This window comes from Nanorana parkeri, unplaced genomic scaffold (genome assembly GCF_000935625.1).
Source record: "Nanorana parkeri isolate BGI_ZX_2015 unplaced genomic scaffold, ASM93562v1 scaffold217, whole genome shotgun sequence".
NCBI lineage: Eukaryota > Metazoa > Chordata > Amphibia > Anura > Dicroglossidae > Nanorana > Nanorana parkeri.
Genome location: NW_017306485.1, coordinates 1,596,509 through 1,616,804, shown reverse-complemented (window position 1 = coordinate 1,616,804; position 20,296 = coordinate 1,596,509). Strand labels below are relative to the sequence as shown.

Here is a 20,296-nt window from a genome sequence, read left to right as displayed (position 1 = left end):
TAATAATAATAATAATAATAATACACAGCCCCGCCACACAGCAGTCCTGACCTTCCTCTGCTGCAGCTAAGTAATAAAACTCGGTCTTGTCCCTCCCCCTGCCTATAACAGGAAAGTTAAAAAGCAGCAGAAAACTGATGGGCTCATCATTGCTACTATGCTCATCTCTCCTCCTGTCAGCATGTTTCTTGTTTGCACATGAGCCCTGCAGCACAAGATATTGGCTCCTTGTACTGCCCCTCTATCCAGGCCAAGTCCTGCTGTGCTGGAACTTGACTGATACCAAGGCAAAGTTCTTTGACTGGTTGCATTAAAAAAACAAAATACATTTAAGAATGTATGAATGAATGCCGAGCTGCATTATTTGTGTACTTTATACACCATTTAGCCAGAACATTTGGCATGTGTTTGGCTATATGAGTTTAGTAATAAAAGCAGACTTACATAAGTTATCATGAATGGATAAACTGTATGCTGTAATATTTTTTCTTTCTCAGTTACACAGAGAGGTGTATTTATAAACAATTTGCATGGCCATTGGACCTGCAAAACCCCTTGAATGTGTGTTCTGTGCGAATGGAGCCCAAAACCTACATTCTTGGATATACGTTTCTTTCCAATTCGAATGTGATATATGTAAAATACTGCATTGTGGCTACCAGATGGAGCTGAGGAGCAATGGAAATAAATATTTATTTCCTATACTCCTCTGCACCATCTAGTGGTCATAATGAGGTAGACCAATGTCATCTTATAATAATATTAATAAATAGCATAACAGTAACATATACTAAGAACGTTTGTTTTGTGCATCGGTTTGGAGAGAACAAACATTTGCACAGATTCGCAGGTTGAAAGTCGGTAATCAATTGCAACTGGTGTCCCATCTTCTTTATTCCACCCACCCCCCTTTCTCCCTGGATAAGGACATTCAGAAGTATCTTGTTTGGTCCAATATGTTAACCACTGAGCTGTTGCTGCTTTTATCAGAAGGTCCCACTGAATGATCAGTAATTATTAATGTTAGGCAAAAGACCTTTCAGCTCTCACTGCATATTTTGCAGGGAGTCCTCTGCAAACCTCACCCTTACTAAGCAAAGCACCAGCTTGCTCAATCCTCGGATGGAGTACAGCTGCACAGACTTATAGAGACCAGCCGGGCTGCAAACTCTTCAGTCACCATGGTGCCATTCAAATGTTTGGATCAACATCATAATGGGGTGAAAATTATACCAGAAAGAAAACTGAGGCAGCAGTTGAACACTCAAGCCTGCATCACGTTTCCCCCCCCCCCCCCCCCCATTTTTTTTTTTCATCCTTATGTTTATGTTGTGTTATTTATCCCTTTCTTCCACACATTTAATTGCTCCAATGGGCCTTCCCCTTATCTCTGTGATTTTTTTATACCATTGTTTGTAATGATTGGGCACAGGTATTGTGATGCTTACCCAGCTGACATATTTGTTTTCATGTAAATGTCGAACCTCTTTGGCACAACGACTATACAGTGCACATTGTAACCCGTGTAAATTCAAAATTATCCTGGCGCAAATGAATCACAGCAAGCCCTCCGCCTCAATTGATTCCACCTGATCACACTGGGGCAGCTCCACAAGGCAGGGAACCTTAACATATATGAAGGATCGTTTAATAATTTGCTTTTAAAAAATGGTAATGTACCCACTCGCTGCTGGAAGACGACTTCGCTCATGAGCTGACTTGGCTGCACTGTGGCTTCTGATGGGCGATAGCCGCCTGTGAGAGGAACCATTGAATACGCTTGTGTCACTTTTCTCTTATGAGTACATTACCTTTTTTTAAAAGCAAATGATTAAACGATTAAGCTCTCCTTTCTTGTCATTCTATAGTGCACATTGCAAGTTTAATAGGCTGTTGGGATGCTAACATGCTTTCTTATTTTATACAACTGTACACAGCTGGAAGACACCTTTGAACCTTTACATTTCTGTTTGTGCTTAAACAGAATTTTAAAGAGAAGCACCAATTCAGAAGATCTGGCGCCTTTATAGACATTCTAATAAAAGTGACGTTTTATTAGAATGGTGCTGGAGTAATTTTTTTCAAGTCATAAGTTCAAGAGGAACTTGACAACAGCAGAAACTCAAGTTGGCAGGACAAAAGGGAAGTCATAAAATGAAAATAAAATGGGTAAGTGTATCCAACCGAGAAAAGCAGAATACAACATTAATGCAAGGACTCAGCTAATTTCATAGTAGCTGTCAGATTCCAGGGGGTGTTCTCAAAGCCAGTATATGTTCTCCTAAAAACGATCAAATTATTGCTTAAAACCTGCACAATGGAGCTAACATAGCAAAAAAAAAAAAAAAGATGCTTCATATGCAAGACTTAGGACATAGTAGGCTTATGTAATTCACTTGGATGTTACCACTGGATATTTTGAAGCCTTTGAAGTTTCCCAGTTGGGAAAAAACAATATCGTTATTAAGTTTCGTGTGAAATGGACATCCCTTTCTGATCTGTGATGTCATGTATCAAACAGAAAGCACAATAGCAAAATCAGGCACAAGGTACAAAGACACTGAATAAAAAAACATTTGAATGGCATACATTTATACCTTAACACGTATAGGAGTAGGACTTCCTTGTTTGCCAAGCAGATGTAACACTCATCCAACATATTGCAAATGTGTGTTTGCATTAAGAGAAACCAGCAGATGTTTCCAGCATAGTATTCCCCACCAAAATTATGTACGGTTAACAAGGCAGCCTTGTTTCCTCAATAATTACAAGGGATCGCCACACTTGGACTCGACTGAAAGTAACACATGAATACTCCACGTAAGTTGAAACTATGCAAAGGAAGGGTGATAAAAATTTGCTCTCTAGTGTAAAATGTCCTTTTCCGAGTGATTTGATAAATTCCTCAAGACATGTTGTTGTACACTATGCATGTGGTTTAGATTTTCCAAGGGAATACCCAAGTCATGTTAAATAACCCCAATTATGTTATATGGTTAAAAGGACAAGTTCAGGAAGTTTTAGTAACATCTCCCAGCCCCCCTCCCTAGCCCCTAAATATACATTGCCGCATCATGCCCTGCAAGAGCTTATTTACACCCTTCCACAGCGGTCTCCTGCCCCATAGCCTTAAAATGGATGGTGCTCCTGCAGGACAGGTAAGCCTCATTCAAGTACATGGGACATCAGTGTGCAGGCACAGGCAGTCTGGCACTAGATTTTTACTGGCTGGGTTTGGATGGGATGCCAGCCGCACCAAGAGACTCAAAGGCATAATTCAGTGGACACCCTTTAGTATTCCCCTTCATCCCTACCCTGGCTGCTACATAAAAGGCTATGTATGAAGGTTTGGGAAGGGATGGGGCAAAAGAGCGGTCAGAAAAAACAGTAATTGGACACTCCCAGAAGTAGAGAGGGCTATGCCATGCAAGGAGGGAGGGGGCTGTGCTAAGTTCATTGACACTTTATGTAGTTTCAATCCCATAAAAAGATCAGAGGCGCATTGCAAATCAATAAAAAAATTATGGAAAGGTTACCACTGCAAGTAAGCATTTGAAATACTTGATTTTTCTATTCTTTTACCTGCAACATTTTAAGTTGGCAGAAACTCATGCAGATCTGGTCTGCATTTGGTGTGAACAAGCCCTAAGGCTGGTATTTTGACAAAAAAAAAAAAAAAAAACAACTTGGGTCAATGGTATAGTTAGACCAAAAAAGAGCAAATAAGAGAAGTCCATTGTTAGGGTTTACATACACTTTAACCATAAGCTCTAGGAAGAAAGACAAAGCAGCACATAAGCAAACTTACCTAGCAAAGAAAAGTGAGTAAAAGGTAACCCAGTCAAACCCCAATTGAACAAAACTGAATGCACATTTTCCTGAATTATAGACTCACCAAGAGCAGGAGATAACCAAGACCTTAACCAGGTGTGAGACTGAGTCAAAAAAACTACTTTGAAGTAGTTATGTACACCTGAAGATTAGAAAATGAAACCCAGAATACAAGCATGGAATTTAATTAGTAACAACCAGGAAGCAACATATTACTTTTTGCATTTGCCTAGCCAAAAATTGCAAGCGAAAAACCGCAGCAAAATTTCCCTTACATGCAAAAAAACACAACTCATTTAACAGGCAAAATACCACAACAAGACATGCTATTGAGATGTTACGCTCTTAAGGCAGAACTCTAGCTACATTGGCCCTCCTATATAAAAATAGAAACTTTTTACTGCAGTCTTGTAGCTGGGTCCGTTGACCTCACGGGAGCTTCCTTTTCTTCCCTGGCCTGTGAGCCCAGCATGCATGCTGATGAACACTCACGAGGTTCATTGGACTGGTTAGAAATAAGCAGAATGATCCGAGTGTCACATTGCACAGTCTAGTGTGTGTATGAGACATTGCACGAATCCTACAGAAACCACAGTCTAGCAGGATGAAGAGGTCAAAGCATGCAGCTTTACCTGATCCAATCCTAAATAGCACAATATTGACACTGGACCTCTAAGTAGACCTACAGAGCTTACTATCTAATGAAATGAGCATGGCTTTGCATGCAACCCTAAAGAATTCACATTCTAGGGGGATAAGACATTTCCCCCTGGGGAAAAGAAGACACTGATGATGTATGGTAGGGTGGTGTCTATTACGCTCTACCCATTCCCCAACAGGTATGCAGGAAATCTCAGGGGTGGTTTGTTGTCGAGAATAAAACTGAAACCTTGTTTCTAAGCATATTTCTAATTGTGCTTTCTCGTTCCTTTTCTACAAACCTTACAGGCCTGTTTTGTACAGATTAAAAACAGGTATTTTGCCTCTTGTTTAATAATGTTATAATTCACATAAAATGATGAAGACTGTCCTGGTGTCCTGTGTGTGAGGGCACTACAAGTGTCAGCAGTCCCTGTCCTTTATATGATACCCCTGTGTGTGAGGGAACATTACATGGACAGGGACTGCTGACGCTTGTAGTGCCCTCACACACACGGCACCAGGACAGTCATATCATCATTATATGTTAATTAGTACATTATTAAGTCAGTCCCAGATACACACAATGGGACATACCAGTAGCTGCGAGGAACTTGCTGGCGAGAAACCTGCGGCCCAGGAGGGTGGTGCGGTTGAGGACAAAGCTGCGGGCACAAAAAAAAAAAATTGCGGCCAAGGAGGACAATGCATCCAAGGAGAAATGAGGAGCTGCAGGGTCCTAAGAGGGTGGTCGGCTGAATCTCCGCTCCAAGCAGCGGCTTGTTTGTTTAAAATTTTAAAAAATGACCCTTCTTGCTGGTACACAGCGTGGGACTGTCAGACCTGCTAAAATCTTGTGGCAGGCCGTTTCTGGCTTGCGGGCCTTGTGTTTGACATATGTGCTATAATGTCAAACTTCTATCCTGGATCTTGCGTTACCACAAGAGGATGTTTCAATCAGAAGTCATTGCATAATGTTTGGAACCGGATGGAAATGGAATTCATATTCTTGATGTGTAAGGAAATAAAAGAATTCTAAAAATCTTTTATTTTTAGAAATCTATGTATCTGGGGAACAAATACCATATCACAATGAAAATAACAGAGCCCAGACAGAATGGTTGCTCTCCTAACATGTAGCCACATGCCATCTAGTGGATGAATCATGGGAACACTCCAAGAACTGCCATTTAGCCATCCTAGCTTGCATATTTCTGTACTACTAGAAAAAACAGGTTTTTCCTTGAAAGTGTTGTTTTAAGGATAAATCAGTCCTAAAACTACTATTGATGATACATCTAGAGCACTGAGAATAAAAATAGAAAATAGAATTGCCATCATGCCTTTCTTGAGCCGAACTCCAGAATTGTTTCAGATCTTTGCATTACTTCTTGTGCTTTGCCACATTAAAAAAAGAGCATGTTATTTCTTTGACATTTACATAGATTTTGTTAAATCACCTTTTTAATGATGTCATCCCCAGATAATAGGAAAAGAACTATGCACAAGCCCCATGAGGAGCAAATAATTCCTTCTACTGTTTGGTGCTGCGTAAGAAACAACAATTACTATCATGCCAAAGGATTTATTTCCTTCAATAGGCATGAAGATAGGTGGGACTCCATCAGTCATCAATGAGTGTAAAAGACCAGGAGTTCCATGGCCTGTCAATCATGGCGTTAGTTCATCGTGAGTGGGACAGACCAGGAGTCTCCTGGCCTGTCAATCAAATTCAGCCGAATTACCGACCAGGACAGATTTGGAGTTAAGTATCCCAAGTACTCCCACTACAGCAAGAGGCGACAAAAATATGCCACCTCTAGTATAGAACTAACAACAAACAGGGTTGTTATGCAACCGGTGGTCCGGGAAGGGAGCAGCTATTGGTTTTACAAAATAGAAAAAAAGGAACACTGAGCACTTATTAGCGTGCATTCCAGGAGTGATTTTGCAGTGGCTGCAGCAATGGATTCAGAAACAAAAACTTTTTTTGTTGATAGTAAAAAAAAAAATTAAAAAAAATCAGAAACTGCTTTAAAATTTCTGCCTAGAGTTGAGCTTTCATGAGAAATATTTATTTATTACAGGTATTTATATAGCGCCGACAAATTACGTAGCACTTTACATAGTTGCACATTCACATCAGTCCCTACCCTCAAGGAGCTTCCAATCTAAGGTCCCTAGCTCACATGCATACATAGAGGTCCAACTTAGAGAGGAGCCAATTAACCTTCCAGCATGTCTTTGGAGTGATATAGCAATAGAATGCCTCTATTACACCTTTTCAAATTGATAGAATTACGCAGTCTTACATTGCTGCCCCCATCTAATAATGTCAGCTATCGTGACGTCTCTTGCTCCAATAAATTATGAGTCACTGATGTGGAACAATCATGTAGCAAGCGAACCTGAACTCTCTATCTGCATGCTTATTGAAGGTCAGTTTCTCAAATATGGAAACCACTGATCAGGATGACAGCCAGGAATGCAGCATTTTAGGAATGCTATCAGCAATGCCAGGCATTGTATTTTTCTCATTTCTCTGTTTAAAGTCAACGTTAAAAATGGATTTTAGAGGAGACACATATTTAAGTAAATTTTTCCCCTACTAAACATGTAAAATAAACCTTCTAAGGCCTCATTCACACTGCCTCGCATATACGCGCATACGTGCGTATTGTACCATATGCAACACATGCGAATAAATGGCTCCATACACATAGCCGCGTATGGAGCCGTATATTTGCGTAGCGTATATATGCGCAAAAACATGCGTACAGCACATAAAAAATTCCATTACGAGTGATGCATTCTGGGATTGCATATAGTGCACGCATATACGCAATTTTCCATTTTGCTCTTGCGTTGTGTGTGAATGAGGCCTAATAGTTAAAGTTACAAAAATAGCCTATTTCAATGAATATTCTGCACTTACCATTCAGCAAGCTGATTGTAGGTTGCCACGCTGTTCCTAAGATACGGTTGAGGATTAATATTGCAGCCAAACGCATATCTGAAGTGTCCGTCTTTTAGACGATAGGCTTGTCTACGTGATACAACCGAAGTCAACAAATCTTTCAGATGTTTCTGAGAAGGAATAAAAAAATAATTAATCCATTACCCTGCAAACTGAAAATATCAGTCAATCATGTAAAGTTTTCTGCTACATAAAAATTATCCACACTATCCCTCTGAAAAATATATTGATCTCCTTCGGTAAGCCAAAGAAATAGAACATCTGCAGGAGGCGATCTCACACTTGTGTGGTGTGTCTTCTAGTTTGGCTGGCTATCCACTGTTAGAGGAGGGGCAGCTAGTTTTGCTGGCCTGGCTGAGCTTCTAAGTTAATAGCATTCTCTGCAGTGATCTTGGCAGAGCTTACCCTAAATCAGACCTTGCAGTATAAAGCAGACCTTGCAGTATAAAGCAAGCTGTTCCTGTACTGTCTAGGATCCCCTACGCTTCTCAATGAACCGGACGAAATTTGCGGTGGTTGCAGCATTCGGCACACTTTTGGCTGGCATCGCCTTGATCAGCTGATCTAAGGAGCCGGTCAGAAAACGATTTAAATAAACCCTGTGTATTCTGACGGTGGCAGACGGCCACCGTCAGAATACAATGCAAACAGCGGGAGATTCCTCGATTAATGCTCTTAAGCGAACCTGTAATATTTTCTTCATTCCGCCCACAGGCTGAACATAGAAAATATTACAGTGTATAGCCAGCCTTAGATTTAAATACTTACCTTATCCCAGTTTTCCACCCACGTGCCCAGGCGAGAGTAACATCACACTCCTTACAGCGAGATCTTAGGAAATACAGAGCAGCCATAATCTCAAAATAGATAATCTTGCAATTGACTGGAGTGTCTTCTCACAAGTATTCACCTCCGGAAGCATGGTGACATCATAGTTCATGTCCAGTGATGTAGAAGATGGGGGTAAGGCAAGTATAAATCACAGTTTCTTTTTTTTTTGGGGGGGGTGGGCAAAAAGTATATGTTGAACTAGCAGACATTGTGCACGGTCAGCTTTAAGAGTGGTCAAAGCCTTCAAATGTGACTGACCGCCCTATAAAATCTATAAGCAGTTTTAGTCCTGACAAGTTGCTTTTAGAAAATAGCGGTCATCATTAACGGTGGCTGTGATGATCTCGTTCTGCATCAGCATTCTCACCTCTGAGCTCCTAGCAAACATATATAACAATGTAAAGAGCAACATGCACAATGCAGACAAAAACAGTCAATCAGACAATGTTTTTCAATTATTAGCACCTACCTTCTGCCCATCCTTACTTTAGTCTGCACAGACCTTTCCAATAATCAAGACATTATACTGTTTACTGACGTTTCCCAGGCAAAAATCAATGCTTACAAATAACTTATAGATAATATAAGACCACAAAAAAAAAGGTAAACAAACTTAGTAATAGTCTAATCCGACTTATATAAACTGAAACAATTTAGATGTATGTAGTTTTACAAGAATCTGGAAAGGAAATACTGTCATTACTAGAAGGATTCGGGTATTTTGCTCTGGTGTTCAAGCTGTGATCATCAAAATTACACCCTGGCTGCTGAGGTCTTCTGTCCTGGTACAGAAACACTACAGCAGCACAAACACAAAGTCACAAAACAATACAATAAAAGAGATATCAATCACGGCTGATCTGCTTTCTAAGAATACAACTGCAATACTTGCCTCTAATGCATGGATGACAATGGTCACTGCCTCCTCTGTTACATTGTCCAGCCCGTGTTCATATGCTGTAACGATCATCCTTCCCTCTAGTTGCCCTCGAGTGGGCAATGTCATAGTGTGAGAACATAGCTTCAGCTCATCATCTTCTTGTGGATCTCGGCTCACAAATTGCTGTGCTCCAGCCAAAGGATTCTGGGGCTGGAAGCGATGCTGCAGAAGAGGCAAGTGGTGTACAGTTACGTAAACTGGAAAACCCAGCCAGTTCTATACCAGGCAAACACAGCCCATCTCATTCTTAAGCTGGATTGTTCCCAACATACATATACAACTAAAATACTGTGAGCGAGTTTGGAAAGACTGCCTCGTACAGACTGAAAAGTTCATTTCTAAAAACACAGAACATACCAGCTTGCAGCCAACACAAAGCAAGAGACAGTTTTCCCTGAACACTAAGCCACAGATAATGTGGGGAAGAATTACAGCAAAATTCCCACAATGTCTTCCTGATGTTTTGGCATTTGTAAACTATTTACAGCTTGCATTATGTGTTTTAAATTGCTCTTCCGCATTACTTTAGTGATGTTGCTTTTATTAAACTGTGCTGGCTGCATGTTTGCTTGTGATAAACCATCACAAATTACTTTTTTTTTTTAAAGGACATTAAATAAAAAGATGCTGGCTTGCAAATCTAATGCACCTGGAGAGTGTCCCCGAGTCTTTTTTGGGTTGCCCACTGAAGAACCGCCTGGTTAATAAGTATCTTTTTTTTTTTTGTCTTTCAGACTCGTACCCTTGTGTCCATCCTCTCCACACCATCCCTGCTGCCGACCACGTCAGAGCCACCAAAGCACTTATTAACCAGGTGGTTCTTTAGTGGGCAACCTGAAAAAGACCCGGGGACACTCCAGGTCCATTAGATCTTCAAACCAGCATCTTTTTATTCAATAGTTTAAAGCATAGGAATTAAATTGAACCATTAGGGATGGGCACCACACCCCCAATTAGAATTGTATACAAGAAAAGAAAAGCGGGGCTTTAAAAGTGTCCAAACCATACAAGACGTCCATCAAACATACAGCAGTCTTAAAGGAGGTAGTTTGATTTCAATGTAACATTGTATCATGTCAATGACATTTTAATTGTAACCAAGTCTTTATGTATGTATTAAATATACGTTTATACAAAATCTTTTTATTCAACACAACGGTTGTCTCTCCAATGATTTTCTCCTTTTCACTTTCCTGAAAAAGTGCTGGTGGCGTGAAACGCGTTGAAATTGTGAACCACTCCAAATCAAAAACTATACAACTAATACTCCTTGGAACAACTATCCATCATTGGTTATTCCAGATAAATCTTTGGTGTGGTGAGATTATTTATATATTTCACAATCTAGTTGAAGAGTTTCAGTATATTAATCATGTTTTTGATGTAACCTTTATAGGGGTGAGGTTTTATCAGTGAGAATTATTTTTAACAAATCTTTGAATAAAAACATTAAAAAAAAAAAAATTATAAAAAAAAAAACCCCCACTCTTTGTAATTATGTTTGGCTATGTCAACAGGCACCTTAATAGCCCCATCCAATCTCTACTTCTTTTTATATAAAAGGTGAGAGGAAATTTTAAACTTTACAGCTATCACTCAAACAGGAGATCAAAATCTCCTAATAGGGACACTTGTTCTATTGACAACTGTGAAAGGGGAGATTTTTGCCCGTTTAAGCTGGCTATAACCTGTTGAATTTCGGCTGACTAGGCACACACTAATTTGTGGTCCCTTCGGCACACCTCTGTTCAACAAAAGACGGTGTTTCAATAGACTTTTGTTGAAACTTCAGCTGAACAGTGACTGCAGCCATCAGCTGCAACCCCTGTTCAGGTATTCTCACAGCGACACACACAAGCTGCTGTCAGAATGCAATAGCCGGATGGGGTAATTGGGAGCTGAATGAGGACAGCAAATGAAGACAGATCTCCCAATGGAGGCACAGAAAGAACTTTACTGAGGTTAAGGCTCTCCCTACTCTACCCAAAACTGGAAGAAAAGGTTTGACTAGAGTTTCAGGTAAACGTGACCCCTTACATTCCTCACTGACCCATTAGCATAGGAATCGCTCCAGATAACCCCCTTCCATTATCATAACGCTGTGCTGAGACAGAGATACCTGCCAAGTAATTTTCATGTAATTTTCAAGTTTTCTGGTAAGCCTAAAGTGCTTCTCTCTACAGCTCTAGCTCCCCCCAATGGTGACATACACCAGCACAGAAATGCTATGAATTCACTCTCCTTTTGGAAAACTGTGTGGGGCAGAGGCAAGGAGGACTGATTGACAGGATTGTGACCCATGTAGTAGAATACATAGGGTGCATGGCCATGATTTGGTGAGACATTTTCAAGTGGAGATAGGGCACCAGTTAGTACACCCAACAATAATATTGTATTTTTGTACATTTGTTTTTTATTATACCTTCTAGATCAATATTTAGAACTACTCACCCATATTTATTATATTTTCACAATTTTATTTTAGTTTTGATGTTTTTTTGCCCTCTTGGGAATTAATCTTAAATCTGTGACCCTTCTTATACTTGTGTCAGTTTTCTTTTTACTGTTACTTATTTTGATCAGCATATTTTTATGCTGGAGAGGGAGAGAGCATACACACATACACTATATTACCAAAAGTATTCTTCCAAATCATTGGATTCAGGTGTTCCGCTGTCAACCTGTTAGTTGTATTATAACAAAGTGGAAGCAACTGGGGAAAAAAGCAACTCAGCCACAAAGTGGTAGTAATGGGACTTCCGTTACTCGGTAATTGGTATCGGCGAGTACCGGAAAAAAAATTATCGGTACTCGTACTCGGTACCAAAATACCTGTATCGGTGCATCCCTAATATATCTATCTATCTATCTATCTATCTATCTATCTATCTATCTATCTATCTATATGTTATATATCACATGTTTTCTAATGTCTAGCCCAGTCATACACCTTCCTGAAGAAGTGGTCGTACAGTACCACGAAACGCGTTGATGGTGTACCTGAACTCCTTGTTTGATAAAATAAAGTAATGTATCAGAAAATATCCAAAACACTTTCTTGGACTCCAGGTGCCTCTGCTCAATTTGAGGAAATCCTAATTTTTGGGAAAACTCCTTCAGCTTCTTCATATGACATCGGAGACAGGAGCGGTCCAGCCTCCAATTCAACCAAAGATATTCCCTAAACAGCATTGAGGGTGACTTTTAACCTGCGCGGGGACAGACATATTTCCTGCAAGCCTTTTCAATATGGTTGCCGGAGACCCCCTTCCAAGGGAGATCACGCAACCCAACCGATGGGAGTATGAGTATTTCAACCAACATATTAAAATAATTCTGTCTGTACTTTGATAAGACTACACTTACAGATCTCTCCCGGATCTCTGTTTTCTCAATTTTTTTGGGGGGGGAAGAATCTACTTCCCTAGTATATTGTATTTCAGTTTAGAAAGTAGGACAGATAGCAAAGCTTGCTTTAAGCATCTTAAAAACCTGCTAAAGCCTGCCAAGAGCAAGCACTCCATTAACGATGAATGTTGTAAGGGCTTCAAGAAAGCCACCTAAATGTTCTGTAAACATTCTTCCTATGACTAGAACTTATAGGTTGAAGTCTATGTGAGCTGAGCCTAAAGCTGATGTCACATTGGCGATTCTGCCATGGGTGACACGTTGCCGGGGCAAATTCACTGAAGTGCAACACCTCTTCCCTCGGGGACTGAAAAATTACATAGGCGTTTGCTACCGAAGGAGTAATAATGAAACCACATTTATCTGGTTGGACCACCGAGGCAGTGATGCCATAGGTAAGGGTAATATAAAATGGGAGTGGGTGACATTACTGATTCTACTGAAACAGACAGGCTAGTTAAAACAATCAAAAGTACTTTTTTTCCTGGGGTGACAGTTTAAATTAAGGAAAAATGTGGTTTAAAGCTTCAATTCCCCTATAAGGCACAAAAGCCAACTTACATCAAACTTTTGACGAACAGATGGAATCTTTTTCTTGCCCTTTGGTTTTCCTGGTTTGGCTGCAGTTCCTAACGCACTGGGTCCTTCTGTAACACACCAAGACACACATTTTTATAATGTTTTAGGATACAGATTTTTATTAATGAAAACAGCACCTTTTGTTTTCTTTTCATACATGGTATATGTCTCCTTTCAGGAGCTGATATTTCTAAAACACATGTTGATAAAGTTAAGAAAACCCACATGACTACCAGTCTAGATAAACACCACCCGCACCTGTATGTCAATAACTGTTATTCCAATGATAAAGCGGTGAGTCATCCAGTCATTTTGCTTCCCTCATGCCATGTCAGCCCTATTCTTGTCTTATGGCCGGGAGCTAAAAGAGCTCTTTTGTAGATTAAAGTGTAACACCAGGCAAAAGGAAAAATATGCAGAACTGATTTAGTATAAAAGTGTATATGCTGGCTAAATAAATTATGAACCTCATCCCCATTAAGACTCAAAGAGGAACTCCAGCTACTAACAAAATTAACCCTTGCAGATACCCCAAGCAGTTCATCCTTGCAGTGCAGGGGTAGCCCCACTGCAAGGGTTCATTTTGGTAATTCCTGGAGTACCTTTTTATGAATGACAATTGCTGGCACTTTTCAGGTGCTATGCAGATGTTTAAACACACACAGATACTGATTACATAACATTTTACATAATTATAAGCATGAGATAAAATAATTTATAATAAAATATAGAAATGTGCATCTGAATGGCTTTACATATAGATTTTAACCACTTGAAGACCAGGTGTTTAGACCCCCTTCCTGCCCAGGCCATTTTTCAGTATTCAGCGCTGCAGTACTTTGACTGACATTTATTCCGTCATGCAACGCTGTACTGAAAACAAATTTTATACCAAATTTTTTTATTGCAAGTGCAGAAAAATACATATCCATTTGCCAGAAATCCACTGAGCTCCTAATGTTTAGATCTAAAAACACGCAGCACTTTTGTGGTGGTGTCAGTCATGCCTAGTTGCCGTTTGTTAACTACTTAAACTCTCCAATTCTCCTCACCCCATTATTCTGTAGTCCACTTTCCAAACAGATATATTAAAAACCTTTTAAAAATGGTACATTTCACAAACCAAAAAGCAGCAAACGAGAGAAGTTCATACATACATTTATAGGTAGAGGTGCACCAAAATGAAAATGTTAAAACCGAACAGGAAAAAAAAAAATGTCGGGCAGAAACTGAAAATGTTTTTTTTCAAAAATTTTCACATTTTTCAAAATATTTTATTTTTATTTATAAAACTTTTATATATATTATTTTTTTTATTAAATATTTTTATTTTTTACTTTACTTTTAGGGGCTTTGGGGTAATATTAGGGGTCTTAACAGACCCCTGATATTTCCCTCTTAAAATAGAAAAAGAGATTGAGGAAACGGAGTCCTCAATCTATTTTTCTGTAGCCCCTGTTATACATGAAGAGGAAGCCTCTATACTGAGTGTTCCTGTTCATTTATAACAGGACAGTGTGTTTACTATAACCACAATCATGAATGAACAGGAGGTGATGTAGATCACTTCCCATTCATTCATAATTGAGGATATAGTAATCCTCAGCGATCACTGAGTTTTTGTACACGCTCTCCTTCCTGGCACAGGAGGCTGAGCGAGCGGTGCGGGAGGAGAGCTAAGCCTCCTGTGACAGCGCTGGCTGTCTTCTCCCCCACACCGCTCTGCGACAGGGGGCTGAGAGGTGCGGGGAGGAGAGACGCCGGCCGCTCAGCGCTCTCCTCCCGCAACGCTCGGCCTCCTGCGACAGTTTCTCTCCTGCCCGCTGGGACAAAGAGCAGCACCCAGCAGGAAGAAGACAAAGAATGGATGCGCCACTAAATCGGCAGAAAAATTGCAGTTTTGGCAGTTAGCCAAAAGTGCAATTTTCGCCCGATATGTTTCGGCGGCCGATATATCGCTGCATTCCTAATTTTAGGTTCTGTTCACCACTTGGAAAATGGAGCTCAAGTAGCACATAGTACAGGAGTTAGATTAACAGCTGACCTTAACCACACTTTGGTGCATGTTTTAGTGAAATCACATCAAAGTGGATAAAACATATCAAGTGTACTGAAAACACAAGTTCAAGTGTCCTGAATAACCTGTGCTGCTCTGAGAAAAAAAAAAACTTTTTTTTTCTCCCCTTTGTGTGAAATAAAAAAAAGAGAAAGTAAAGAAAAAAATAGTACAAAAAGCAAATACAGTTCAAGAAGAATATGTATATGTGTATTGCAGATGTGATTATATGTGCCTAGCCAGCACCTGTCATACTTCTAAGAATAGAAAATATAAGAAGAAACGAACTTACCAGGAGAGGAAATAAGAATCTGGCAGCGAGTAAGAATAGCCAAGAGGAAATCATTGTGGGAGTGGACTGAAAGTAAAATAAATATTATTATTTTGATAAATTATCTACTTCTCAGGCTGAGAAAAGTAATCCTGTGAGATAGTCAAGTCAATCTATTTTTCTGTAGCCCCTGTTATACATGAAGAGGAAGCCTCTATACTGAGTGTTCCTGTTCATTTATAACAGGACAGTGTGTTTACTATAACCACAATCATGAATGAACAGGAGGTGATGTAGATCACTTCCCATTCATTCATAATTGAGGATATAGTAATCCTCAGCGATCACTGAGTTTTTGTACACGCTCTCCTTCCTGGCACAGGAGGCTGAGCGAGCGGTGCGGGAGGAGAGCTAAGCCTCCTGTGACAGCGCTGGCTGTCTTCTCCCCCACACCGCTCTGCGACAGGGGGCTGAGAGGTGCGGGGAGGAGAGACGCCGGCCGCTCAGCGCTCTCCTCCCGCAACGCTCGGCCTCCTGCGACAGTTTCTCTCCTGCCCGCTGGGACAAAGAGCAGCACCCAGCAGGAAGAAGACAAAGAATGGATGCGCCACTAAATCGGCAGAAAAATTGCAGTTTTGGCAGTTAGCCAAAAGTGCAATTTTCGCCCGATATGTTTCGGCGGCCGATATATCGCTGCATTCCTAATTTTAGGTTCTGTTCACCACTTGGAAAATGGAGCTCAAGTAGCACATAGTACAGGAGTTAGATTAACAGCTGACCTTAACCACACTTTGGTGCATGTTTTAGTGAAATCACATCAAAGTGGATAAAACATATCAAGTGTACTGAAAACACAAGTTCAAGTGTCCTGAATAACCTGTGCTGCTCTGAGAAAAAAAAAAACTTTTTTTTTCTCCCCTTTGTGTGAAATAAAAAAAAGAGAAAGTAAAGAAAAAAATAGTACAAAAAGCAAATACAGTTCAAGAAGAATATGTATATGTGTATTGCAGATGTGATTATATGTGCCTAGCCAGCACCTGTCATACTTCTAAGAATAGAAAATATAAGAAGAAACGAACTTACCAGGAGAGGAAATAAGAATCTGGCAGCGAGTAAGAATAGCCAAGAGGAAATCATTGTGGGAGTGGACTGAAAGTAAAATAAATATTATTATTTTGATAAATTATCTACTTCTCAGGCTGAGAAAAGTAATCCTGTGAGATAGTCAAGAGCCACTCAAAAAAAAAAAAACAATACTCTGCCTAGAAACTATTTCTCAGCTTGGTGGAATAAAAAAGAAAACTTTTCAAAAATATTTATAAAAACTATATTTTTAGTGCATAAAACACAATACAATCTCTGCATCTCCAACACTGCAAGGGTTAACTACTCACTTTTCTCTAGGGGCCAGAACACAGAAAATATGCAGATATGCTGATCCTCGGTCACTCACCTCTCTGCCCCTCTGCTCCAGCTGTGCTTTTTCCCTCGGTGGCCTCACATCTAATAGACCTGCATTAGACGTGATGCTCTCACAGGTCCTTAGACCGATGGAGCCTGGGGGAAAAAAAAGGCTGTGGGGACTGGTCTATTAGCCCACTGCTATGTGACAATAAAGCATGTTATTGTGCGACTATAAGCTTGTCATTGCCTACTTGTTTTGACAGTGATTTTGGCGGGAATATGACTTCATTATGATGTCAGTGGGTGGTGATAGCTCTGTTTTTGTATGTTTTGTTTTTTGTTAAATGCACTGGGTATTTAAAAAGAGAACTATGTGGTGTTTTCCCCAAAGTTCTCTTAAGCGTCACGGGAGGACATATACTAGAGTCCTCCCGTGACCCAAAGCTCAGTATATCGGAAGCTACAGCTCGCGGTATACTGAGACCGCCGAATCCGGGACAGATCCCAACCAGCTGCGTGAGTGACAGCTGGCTCTGCCTATCTAGAGGCAGAGCCAGCAGTGCCTGCCCCCTCCCCCGTCCGTTCCTCCACTCAGCGCTGGAGGATCGCAGCGGGGAGGGGGGAGAATCCGTGCAGGGAGCCGTGACTGACCGTCACAGCTCTCTGCAGAGAGATGATTGGAAACTGAGCGAGCGACGGTATGTGTTCGCTCACTTTCTGATCTATTGAGCCGACTGTGACAGTTTCATTGTCACACGTCGGCTTGAACTATGAGGTGAGTGATTTTCACTCACCTCATAGTTCTCCTTTAAGGATGTACAGCACTTTCGATCAATGACACTTTGCCTGACGAAGGGATCCTGTAAGGCTCCGGAACCTTGCATTCACATGTCATGCTAAAGAAATACGTATAAAAAAGGACATTCCGAAGCAGAATGGTGTGTGCACAACATATCTTCTAGATGGTCCACTAGCCAGGCGGGATCGAGGGTCAGGCGAGTATATCTTCTTTCATCCAGACCCTTGACCAAAACAAGCAGTTAACCCTTGCAATGCCGGGGTAGCCCTCTGCAACGGTTAATTTGGCTCATTTGGGGTTCTCCTTTAACAAGCCCATATAAAAGGTGAGTAATGTCACTACAAATCTGATGTACCTATATAATACAATTAAATTAATGGTAAAAGCCGCGCTGTGTGAATGAGACCGCAAAAGTGTCAGATATAGTGGATACTGACCTTGGAGTAATGTGATACAATGTGTAAAAAGTGCAAAACAAAGAAAAAACGCATGTATATAACATGCACCTTAGTGTAAAGGTAATTGCTACAAAATATCGAAAATGAAAAATCAAATGCACTAAATATTAACTGTGAATCAATGTGACGCAACGTGCAAAGAATACCAACTAGAAAAACGCATGTGTGTAACTTGCACTACAGTGAAAAGAATAAATGGTTAAAAAATGTCCACGATCCTGGATCTTTAATAGTCCATTAAGTAAATAGAAGATAAAACATTGGATGTAGAATAGACTTAGTCTCCTGTGACCATCAACAGAGAAATCTTCTGGAATGCACCTCACCTTTAGCAGAGACCCACCAGGGTCTGTATGCGCTGTTCCTCTAATTCGAACCAGGTAGAGGAAGCACCTGATGCCGAATACCTCCCAGTGATTACCTCCTCTCAGGTACAGACTCTCTTGCAGTCTCAGGAATTGGAAGCAGACAGTTCATCCGAATGGCCCATGCATCAGATAAAATAAAAAGTGGAGACTCCTAGTGCAGATGGTTTTAAAAGGATACTAGACTTTATTAAAAAAAGGATACTACTCACATGTCATAGATAAAAGTGAGGTATTTGGAAAGCAGCCACAAACACTGTGTGCAAATCGCTCAGCTCCTCTACTCCACCCTACGTACGTTACGTCAAAGGGTGTGATTTCATCAGGAGACTAAGGAGACTAAGTCTATTCTACATCCAATGTTTTATCTTCTATTTACTTCATGGACAATTGAAGATCCAGGATCATGGACATTTTTTAACCATTTATTATTTTCACTGTAGTGCAAGTTACACACATGCGTTTTTCTAGTTGGTATTCTTTGCATGTTGCGTCACATTGATTCAAAGTTAATATTTAGTGCATTTGATTTTTCATTTTCGATATTTTGTAGCAATTACATTTACACTAAGGTGCATGTTATATACATGCGTTTCTTCTTTGTTTTGCACTCTTTACACATTGTATCACATTACTCCAAGGTCAGTATCTACTATATCTGACACTTTTGCGGTCTCATTCACACAGCGCTGCTTTTACCATTAATTTCATACGTTATATGTGACCACACAGATTTCAGCTGCTGCTTAACTTGATTAGGGTAGTGGCGCGAGGTTTCACATTATTCACTATATAATACAATATTGTTAAATATTAGGACCTGCTTTCCTGCTGTTTAGGGGCACAGTAAGAGATCTAATTTCACAACAAACCCTATGGCCCTTGCAGCTTTCCATCATGTAGTCTAGATATTTTCCGCACACTTGTGTGAAGAAGAGATGGCTGAGTAAGATGCCACCACTGTGGTCCCAGTCATCTAGAGCCTCTATGTTTAACCACAGAACACATCATACATCAACACTTGCCCGTAATCATTTCACAGTATGGTTGTGTGGGCACCGGATACAGTGACGGTCACAGAATCTGCATCTGTGAAAAGTCCCAAGAGCTAAACAGCTGAAGCCAAAGCATGACAAACATATCCGTCATATTTAAGGGTTTACCCAAACAAGCGCTTTGTATTATTTTTTTGGTGACTTTTCTATACCACCCACCATTTTCTTGTGTCAGGAGCCTTCTTGCTTCAATATCAAACTCTTCTTTGCTGATTTTCTGCTTGAACCAGAGCTTCAGGTTTGCCCAATATCTAGAAGATAAATTGCACAAGTAAATTGTTTGCACTGGGATGCTGTCCACCACAGCCATTAAAAGAAAATCAAGATAACTGACCACATGAATAAAGTGAAGCCAACTAGTGGTACCTGCACGTACCTTCGGAATACTGTAAAAGGGCAACTGGACTGCTACAATTCCACTGCACTCTAATGGGCCAGTTTTGGCACATTCATACATTGTTTAAGGTTGCTAGATCCATCCCACACCTCCCTATTGGCCAATCAGTATGATGGGCACCCTTACAAGCCACTGGCGGAAGTGGGTGGTTCAGTCTTTGACACTTGTCATGAAACATCAAAGCTTGCAGATTAGACTGCCCAGGTTTTGAGGAGTTCTGCTACACGCATACAGCAGCGGAAATCCGCAAATCCAGGTGTGCACAGCTTGTCACATGATCAACCCC

General features: G+C 40.5%; 1 protein-coding gene across 1 annotated transcript in view; it reads right to left on the bottom strand.

Annotated features, from left to right (window-relative positions):
* TADA1 (transcriptional adaptor 1) overlaps positions 1-20,296 on the bottom strand; it is a 31,646-nt gene that overhangs the window by 7,490 nt on the left and 3,860 nt on the right. Inside the window, exons 2-6 of the mRNA XM_018555909.1 lie at positions 19,773-19,864; positions 16,616-16,681; positions 13,188-13,273; positions 9,171-9,380; positions 7,406-7,557 (exon numbers count right to left, since the gene is read on the bottom strand). Of these exons, the coding sequence (XP_018411411.1) occupies positions 7,406-7,557; positions 9,171-9,380; positions 13,188-13,273; positions 16,616-16,681; positions 19,773-19,864 (606 nt within the window). The remainder of the gene's footprint in view (positions 1-7,405; positions 7,558-9,170; positions 9,381-13,187; positions 13,274-16,615; positions 16,682-19,772; positions 19,865-20,296) is intronic.